The sequence below is a fragment of the Rhinopithecus bieti genome, unplaced genomic scaffold (genome assembly GCF_001698545.2).
Source record: "Rhinopithecus bieti isolate Rb0 unplaced genomic scaffold, ASM169854v2 scaffold_30775, whole genome shotgun sequence".
NCBI lineage: Eukaryota > Metazoa > Chordata > Mammalia > Primates > Cercopithecidae > Rhinopithecus > Rhinopithecus bieti.
Window position 1 is genome coordinate 589,935 of NW_016813906.1, and position 9,760 is coordinate 599,694.

The following is a 9,760-nucleotide window of genomic DNA, read 5'->3' on the forward strand; positions in this document are numbered from 1 at the left end:
CCCAGCACTTTGGGAGGCTGAGGCAGTTGGTTCACCTGAGGTCAGGAGTTCGAGACCAGCCTGGCCACCATCATGAAACCCCCCTCTCTACTAAAAATACAAAAATTCACTGGGTGTGGTGGTAGGCACCTGTAATCCCAGCTACTTGGAAGGCTGAAGCAAGAGAATCGCTTGAACCTGGAGGTGGAGATTGCAGTGAGCCGAGATCGCACCATTGTGCTCCAGCCTGGGCAACAAGAATGAAATTCTGTCTCAAAAAAAGAAAAAGAAAAGAAAAAAGAAAACAGCTAGGGTGGCTGGGCAGAGTGGGCAGGATGAGATTACCCCTGTAATCTCAGCACTTTGGGAAGTAGGTGGATTGCTTGACCCCAGGAGTTCAAGACCAGCCTGGGCAACATGGTAAAACCCCATCTCTACCAAAAAAAAAAAAAAAAAAAAAAAAAGTATATATATATTAGCTGGGCATGGTGGCACACACCTGTGGTCCCAGCTACTCAGGAGGCTGAGGTGGGAGGATCACTTGAGGCCAGGGAGGTCAAGGCTGCAGTAAGCTATCATGCTGCTGCACTCCAGCCCAGGTGACAGAGTGAGACCCTGTCTCCAAAGAAAAAAATAAATAAAAAAATAAAATCCACGAAAAATAGCTATACACATACATAGATACAATATAAAAAGGACTATCAAACAGGTGAATGTTTCTGTAAAACAAAAATAGAGCAGAACTGAAAACACTTATATGGTAGAAACCACAGTATTACCTGCCTTTAGGTTCAGGAGATCATGTTGACCAGTAGTTAGGCCCTAATGGGATTGAGGGAACAAAAATTGTGACACAGAATCTACAACTGAGCTCATGGCTGGAATCCAGAGTTTAGAATGGGGCTCCCTTGTTATAAAAACTACTGAATGAGATGGGCAGAATGCTATCAGACTCCACCTGATACAGAGTCTGATACAGGGGCTACAGCTTAATAGAACGTTTTTGTGCCTGGAAATGCTCAAGAACTCTGAAGCAGGCTATTCACTGATTAAACTGTGATTTCCCAAATATCACTGTAGAACAGGAACCCTATTAGTTTCTAAATTAGTGTAGTGGACTGGGGAGGCAGAGATAGTTGAAAATCTTCAATGGAAGATTAAAGATAAGGTTGGGACTTTCAGCTCAAAATGAACCTATCGACCAAAATTCCAAAATAAAATCAGAAGTATAGCCCTAGAAAAGACAGCTAGTAATACCAGTAGTCAGAACATCTAGATAAAAATAGTTTTATGGAACTGACAAAAGCATAAGGCCTATTTAAGGTATTCAGAGGGTTGAAGACAAAAACAGCAGCGTGATCCTACAGTGCTAATGTGAGAAATAATTTTTAATGATTTTTATAAACAAATCACATCTGATTTGGGTCTGCCAACCAGAATTAAGTATTGTACCAACTTCTAAATGTAAACCTTTCTTTTATAACCTTATCAGAATGTAACATGACTTATATTTTATTCATTTATATACTTGCTCTTCAGATAGGATTTCAGAATTCTTGCAGCATTTTAATAAATACAATAAAAACCTCACAGTTGCTTGAGGTAGCCAGATAAGTATTAATAATTACAAAATATTAGTAGCAACCATTTATATGAGTATACTTGGGGAAAAAATCAAAACTTTAAGTGCATGTATTTTATTTTGCGGTTTTTTAGAGGAGATTTTGTCTAATAAAAGTACTAGTAAAAGGTAATGAAGTAAACTGCTTTATCATATATCTAATGTTAACATTTTGTTTTCAGTGGATTTGGCATGATAACATGCAGTTTCTTCAAGACAAAACATTTTGAACATACGTATTTTGGGTAAGTTTGGTAAATTTCATAGATATTTTACACGTTTTTAAAAAATCTTATGTGTGAATTTTAAATGATTATTTTTAAATTCTAGATTTATGTGGCAATTGTGTAGTTGTATTCCCAGTACATTACCAGATCCTAAAGCTGTGTCCCTAATGACAGCAAAGGTAATAAATATATGAACTTTAAATAATTCTGTCAAAATTTACTACTTTAAAATGATTGAAGCTTTTTTTGCTGTATCTTTTCTTACAGTTAAGCACTTCCTTTGTCCTTGAGACATTTATTCATTCTAAAGAAAAGGTATGTGTTTTATACTATGGATTTTTTTTGTCATTTATGTTTTTATCAGGTATCTTTTGGTTTTTGTTATTGTTTGCTCAGAAGTTCATAAACTTTGACTGACTTCTTTTTCTTTTCTAGCCCACAATGCTTCAGTGGATTGAACTGTTGACCAAACAGTTTAATAATAGTCAGGCAGCTTGTGAGGTAAGGTGATAATTCAACAACTAATGCATAGCTTAAGATTCTTTTTTTTCCCTCTCTTATCTAAGATGCTATAGGAAAGTTGTTTTATCTATCACAGAGAGCCAAATGTAAGTCATTCCGAAAATCATTTAGCTGAGAAACTTATAATTTAATATATCACATCCATTACACTGATTAAATAATTGATTATTAAGTCACTTAAAAATTCGTGTTTTGGCCAGATGTGGTGGCTCATGCCTGTAACCCCAGCACCTTGGAAGGCTGAGGCGGGCAGATTACGAGATCAAGAGATCAAGACTATCTTGGCCAACATGGTGAAACCCTGTCTCTACTAAAAATAGAAAAAATAGCAGGGTAGGGTAACGCATGCCTGTCGTCCCAGCACCTGGGGAGGCAGAGGCAGGAGAATCACTTGAACCTGGGAGGCGGAGGTTGCAGTGAGCTGAGGTTGTGCCACTGCACTCCAGCCTGATGACAGAGCGAGACTCTGTCTCAAAAAGAAAAAAAAAAAAAATTGGTTTTTTTTCCCCTTCATCTAACAGAAGGAAAAAATATGTATAGAAAATTCTAGGCTGGGCGCGGTGGCTCAAGCCTGTAATCCCAGCACTTTGGGAGGCCAAGACGGTGGCGGATCACGAGGTCAGGAGATCGAGCCATCCTGGCTTTAAACACGGGTTGTGAAACCCCGTTCTCTACTAAAAAAAAATAAAAAAAACTAGCCGGGCGTGGTGACGGCGCCTGTAGTCCAGCTACTCGGGAGGCTGAGCAGGGAATAGCGGGGAACCGGGAGCGCGTGGAGCTTTGCAGTGGCTGAGATCCGGCACTGCACTCCAGCATGGGCGATCACGAGCGAGGCTCTGTCTCAAAAAAAAAAAAAAAACAAAGAAAATTCCAGACTCTTCCAAATATTTCTTAACTACTTTTGTTTTTACAGCCTTATTAAGGTATAAATGACAAAAATTTTATATATTCAAGGTATACAGAATGATTTGTACATTGATACAATGTATATTTCACAAGGTACATGGTGAAGTGATTACCACATTCAAATTAATTAACACATTTGCCACCACATAGTTATGTGTATGTGTGAGTGGTGAGGACACAAGATCTCCCTTAGCAAATTTCAAGTAAACTATGCAAAAATTTTTATATCTTTTTTTAGTCAGTTTTGTCTCAAAACAATACAATATTACAACTAGTGTCATGATGCTGTACATAAGATCCCCAGAATTTATTTAAAATGGAAACTTGGGATCAGGCACGGTGGCTCACGCCTGTAATCCCAGTACTTTAGGAGGCCAAGGCAGGCGGATCACTTGAGGTCAGGAGTTTGAGACCAGCCCAGCCCACAGCGAAACCACGTCTCTACTAAAAATAAAAAAAAAGTAACTGGTCATGGTGGTGTACACTTGTAATCCCAACTACTGGGGAGCCTGAGGCAGGAGAATCGCTTGAACCCTGGAGGCGAAGGTGCAGTGAGCTGAGATCACGCCACTGCATTCCAGCCTGAGCGACAGAGTGAGACTGTCTCAATTTAACAAAATAAAAATAAAAAACCTGAAACTTTGTACTCTTTGGCCAACCTCATCTTCCTATTTCTTCCATCCCTCTCTTAACTACTTTTGTGTGTTGTTAGGAAATGCTTACCATCATCTGTCACTTCCTCTTTCCCCACTCTCTCCGCCAAAAAAAAATTCACCTATCCACCTATCTCAGTAGATCAGTTTATGCCCGGTTTTAGCTCCCCATCCCCCATTTTAAGAGATGCATCCCTAAGGATAACCCACTCACAGGTAATGACAACTTAATCATATTGCCATCTTAATTTTTAGATTAGCAACCAAAGAGTTGTAAACTCCATAGGAATGCAAGTGTTACAAATTAACAGAAGTGGGAAATAGCAGTCTAGTATATAATTGATGAATTATATTTAAAGGTTTTTTGCATATTTAGAAGTTAATCTAATTATACCTTGTAGAAATAGAGTAAGGGAATCTATTCCTCAGAAATTTCAAATACAAAAGTGTAACTTTTTGAAACTTTGTAATGAGAATTTGGAAACATGGACAGAAGTAGAAAGGGACCATAAACTGTCACATGCCTGTTCCTCAGCTTCAATAAATAATAATATTCTTTCATTCTTGTTTCATCTATCCCCTGTTCTTTTTTTCCCCATAATGGAAGAATTTTAAAGGAGATGTAAATATATTATGCATCCATAAACACCCAGTATATATTTCTAACATAAGAAAACTTTAAAAACATATGCAACCAGTAATATTAGAAGTGATTTCTCATCTTTATAACTTTTTTTACCCCCAGAGAGGGTGTTGTTCTGTCACCCAGGCTGTTGAATGCAGTGGTGCACAATCATAGCTCACTGCAACCTCAAAATCCTGGGCTTGAGCAATCCTCCTCCCTCAGCCTCCCGAGTAGCTGGAACCACAGGCACACACCAACACACTCAGCTAATTTTTTTCTTTTTTTATAGAGATGGAGTCTCTTTTTGCCCAGCTGGTCTCAAACTCCAAGCTTCAAGCCATCCTCCTGCCTCTGCCTCCCAAATTGCTGAGATTACAGGCATGAGCCATTACACCTGGCCAGAAGTGATTTATTCTTGTCATCTAATACCCATCCTATGTTCAGTTTTCTTTATCTCAAAAAAAAAATGTTCATTTGATTGGTTTAAAAGAGTGGTTCAAACAAGTTCCACATTTTGCATTCATCTGTATCTTAAGTCTTCCTTAATCTGTAAAAGTTACTTTTTTTCTCCATGCCATTTTTTGTCATTTGTGCTTTAGGATTTCCCTCCTGCTTTCTTTGACTAATTGCATTTTCCTGGTGGTGGTTAACATGTTCCTCTGTTTCCTTCTCCTCTCATGGCTGTTTGATAGATCCAGAGTTTCTCCAGTGCTAATTAGATCATAATTTGTTTTTAAACAGAAAGAAAATGAATCATGCTTATATCATATATTATTAATAGGAGGCCAGGTGTGGTGGCTCACGCCTATAATACCAGCACTCTGAGAGGCCAAGGTGGCTGGATCACCTGAGGTCAGGAGTTCGAGACCAGCCTGGCCAACATAGTGAAACCCCATTTCTACTAAAAATACAAAAATAAGCCGGGCATGGTGGTGTGTGCCTGTAATCTCAGCTACTCGGGAGGAGAATCACTTGAACCTGGGAGGCAGAGGTTTTAGTGAGCCGAGATCGTGCCACTGCAGTCCAGCCTGGGCAATGGAGCAAGATCTGTCTCTGTCTCTCTCTCTTTCTCTCTCTCTTTCTCTCTCTATTTATTTCAATTAAGGAGTAAAGATTCTGTAGTGTGACATTTATGAGGGCTAAGAGAATGATATTTCATTTTATTATGATAAAGGACACACTGTAATATAAATGGCATTCCATGGAGTTGGGTAATGATGTAACCCTTATTAAGATTTTTAGAGTTTGGACTTTTATAACAATTAGAGAAACTTTTCTGGTAAGAACTTAAAAGAATTAAAACACTGACTATAAATAAAATTCTTATGTGACTGTTAGCCCATGTAACAAATATTTATTGAATGTTAAAGTCATGCTGTGTTATTTTACAGTGGTTTTAGATCGCATGGCTGATGACGACTGGTGGCCAATGCAGATACTAATTAAGTGCCCTAATCAGATTGTGAGACAGGTAAGAAAAAATGCGTTTGAAAAAATTATTTGGAAAAGAAGTTACTTTCAATTTAATTATTCTAAATTTGCTTATTAGTGTGTCTTAACCTAATATTGATAATAGTATGAAAAGATCTACCTCCTATTATAAAAGTCATTTTGTTGTTGGTTTCACCAGGCTCTTTTAACATCAGCTCTCTAATAAGGTGATTAAAATTATGCACATTTCCTGGATATAGGAAGATTGACTGTAACTTCCTACTTTTATTATTAGATCCTGCTCTTTATTATTAGATGCTTTATGAGTTGTACTGATTGTTTTAAAATCCTTAGACATTCTAACCATGGTGTAGAGTACTATAGTGACCTCGAAAGCTAATGAGAAGACTGTAACTTACTTCTGTGATTGGGTCTGAACTGTCATACGAAACAGTTTGTTTTCTTAAATTGTTGGGTACAGGCCGGGCGCGGTGGCTCAAGCCTGTAATCCCAGCACTTTGGGAGGCCGAGACGGGCGGATCACAAGGTCAGGAGATCGAGACCATCCTGGCTAACACGGTGAAACCCCGTCTCTACTAAAAAATACAAAAAAACTAGCCGGACGAGGTGGCGGGCGCCTGTGGTCCCAGCTACTTGGGAGGCTGAGGCAGGAGAATGGCGTGAACCCGGGAGGCGGAGTTTGCAGTGAGCTGAGATCCGGCCACTGCACTCCAGCCTGGGCGACAGAGCGAGACTCCATCTCAAAAAAAAAAAAAAAAAAAAAAAATGTTAGGTACAATAGACAATGAAATGTAAATATTACTTTATAGACACTTTTGACAAAATCAAAAACTTTATGCCACTTTCCTGTTACTATTGAGATATGCGTGTGTGTATATATAAAATATACATCATATATAACATATATGTATACATGTGTTATATATAATGTATATTATATATAATGTGTGTTATATATAATGTATATTTTATGTATATATATAGGATTTGTTTTTTTAGAGGATTTTGCTCTGTTTCAAGCAGTACTCTTGCCTCAGCAGCTAGGACTACAGGCACACACCACCACACCTGGCTGATTTTGTTTTGTTTTTAGACAGGCTCTTGCTCTGTCACCCTGGCTGTAGTGCCGTGGTGCTACATGACTCACTGCAGCTTCCACCTCCTGGGCTCAGCAGTTCTCTCACCTCAGCCTCCTGAGTAGCTCGAACTACAGGCACACACCACCACACCTAGCTAATTTTTGTATTTTTTTTTGTGGAGAGAGTGTGTCTCCCCTGTTGCCTAGGCTGGTCTCAAATTCCTGGGCTGAGGCAATCTTCCCACCTTAGCCTCTCAGAGTTCTGGGATTATACTTGTGAGCCACTGAGCCTGGCTTAAGATACAATTCTTACACCATAAAATTCACCCACACCTTTCAAAATGTAAAATATAGTGGTTTTTAGTATAGTCACAAAGTTGTGCAACCATCACTACTACCTAATTTTGGAACATTTGTCACCCCCACCCCCCACCAAAAAAAAAAACCCTATACCCATTAGCAATCAGTTCCTATTTTATGCTGTCCTTTCTCCTCAGTCCGTGACAACTACTAGTCTACTTTCTATCTTTATAGATTTGCCTGTTTTGACCATTTCATGTTAATGGAATGATACAGTATTAGTCTTTTGTGACTTACTGCTGTGGTTTAACAATCTTTTACTATTTATTCATGTTATAGCATGTATCCATATTACATTTTCTTTTTTTGCCCAATATTTTGTCAAATGTATATACCCCACATTTTGTATATCTGTTCATCAGCGGAACATTTGAGATGTGTCTACTTTTGGCTATTTTAATAATGCTATTAGGAACTTTTAGTACAAGTTTTGTTTGGACATATATTGTCACTTCTTTGTATACATTTTTAGAACTGGTAAACTTTTTTGTTTTTGTGTTTTGTGTTTTTTTTTGAGACGGAGTTTCACTCTTGTGGCCCAGGCTGGAGTGCAATGCCATGGTCTCAGCTCACTGCAACTTCTGCCTCCAGGGTTCAAGTGATTCTCCTGCCTCAGCTTTCCGAGTAGCTGGGATTACAGGCGCGCACCACCGTGCCCAGCTAATTTTTTGTATTTTTAGTAAACAGGATTTCACCTTTTTGGACAGGCTGGTCTCAAACTCCTGACCTTAGGTGATCTGCCTGCCTTGGCCTCCCAAAGTGCTGTTATTACAGCCACCGCACCAGCGGTAAACTGGTGTTTTTTGGTTAGTTGGTTGGTTGTTGTTGGTTTTGAGATGGAGTCTTGCGCTGTCACCCAGGTTGGAGTACAATGGCATGATCACGTCTCACTGCAACCTCCACCTCCTGGATTCACACAGTTCTCCCTGCCTCAGCCTCCTGAGTAGCTGAGATTACAGATGCCCACCGCCACACCCAGCTAATTTTTGTATTTTTAGTACAAATGGAGTTTCACCATGTTGGCTAGGCTGGTCTCGAACTTCTGACCTCAGGTGGTCCACCCACCACAGCCTCCCAAAGTGCTGGGATTATAGGCTTCAGCCACCGTGCCCGGCTGGTAAACTGTTTTTTTTATAGTGACTACAGTGTTTGATGTTCTTGCCAGTGATACATAAGAGTTCCAATTTCACCGTAATCTTTAGCAGATAATACTGTCTTTTTTATTTCAGCTATCCTAGAAGGCATGAAGTGGTATCTTATTGTGGTTTTGGTATGCATTTTCCTAAAAATTGTTACGTATTTTTTCATGTGATTGTGGTTCACTTGTGTATCTTTAAAGAATCTTCACATTTCCTTCTCCTAGCTGCTGACCCCATGATGAGCAGCTGCCCTTCCCCATTCCACTCTTCTTAAGGAATTGGATACTAGATTTTCTTTTCTCTGTATCTCCACTAGCTAAAAGGATTTTTTGAAACTTTGTTTTTGATCATCTGTATTACTGAGACATAACAGTTTGTTGAGTTTTTTTCTCTTTATCATAAAACTGATTTTTTTATGCTAACTTTGCCGTATTTCCTTAGTCCATTGTTGAGACTCCAGAAAAGCTCCAGAATACCAAGATAATCTTGTGCAAAGTATAAATGGGTGGCAGAGAATTTTGAATCAAGTTAATTTTTCAAATCTTTGTTACCTGATAAGTTGGCTCTTGTTTTATCTTTATCTTCACAGATGTTTCAGCGTTTGTGTATCCATGTGATTCAGAGGCTGAGACCTGTGCATGCTCATCTCTATTTGCAGCCAGGAATGGAAGATGGGTAAGAAGTACTTTTTGAACGTGTGTGTGTGTGTGTGTGTGTGTGTGTGTGTGTGTGTGTGGTGTTTTTTTTGTTTTGTTTTTTTAAAGAGATAGGGTTTCTTCATGTTGCCCAGGCTGGTCTCAAACTCATAGGTTCAAATGATCTGCCCGCCTCCTCCTCCCAGATTGCTAGGATTACAGGCGTGAGCCACCTTTCTTGGCCCTAATTAAGTTTCTTGACGACCTGCCTATAGAGTATTTTTTAAAATCCACACTGAAATATTTGTTCTGTTTAAAAATAATCTGTAATAATACATTCAAGAAGGTAAAACTATTTTGTTTAAATTTTGCATCTGCAAAATCCTCTACAAACTACATTATGGCTTAGTCTTTTTGTTTGCATTGATTTAGCCAGTCATAGTAATTGGAGTCTAGCTACTTATATTATTGCAGTTGATATTCATTATCTCAAAGATAGAGAAATTCAGAGTTTAAAAAATATTTTTTCTCTCGAACAGTATTTCCAGGCCTCATACATTCTC

At 38.7% G+C, this 9,760-nt stretch overlaps 1 protein-coding gene across 1 annotated transcript in view; it reads left to right on the plus strand.

Annotated features, from left to right (window-relative positions):
- USP34 (ubiquitin specific peptidase 34) overlaps positions 1 to 9,760 on the plus strand; it is a 221,900-nt gene that overhangs the window by 168,927 nt on the left and 43,213 nt on the right. Inside the window, 8 exon segments of the mRNA XM_017849063.1 lie at positions 1,783 to 1,823; positions 1,825 to 1,845; positions 1,931 to 2,006; positions 2,095 to 2,142; positions 2,263 to 2,328; positions 4,094 to 4,124; positions 5,925 to 6,004; positions 9,152 to 9,237. Coding sequence (XP_017704552.1) covers positions 1,783 to 1,823; positions 1,825 to 1,845; positions 1,931 to 2,006; positions 2,095 to 2,142; positions 2,263 to 2,328; positions 4,094 to 4,124; positions 5,925 to 6,004; positions 9,152 to 9,237 — 449 coding nt within the window.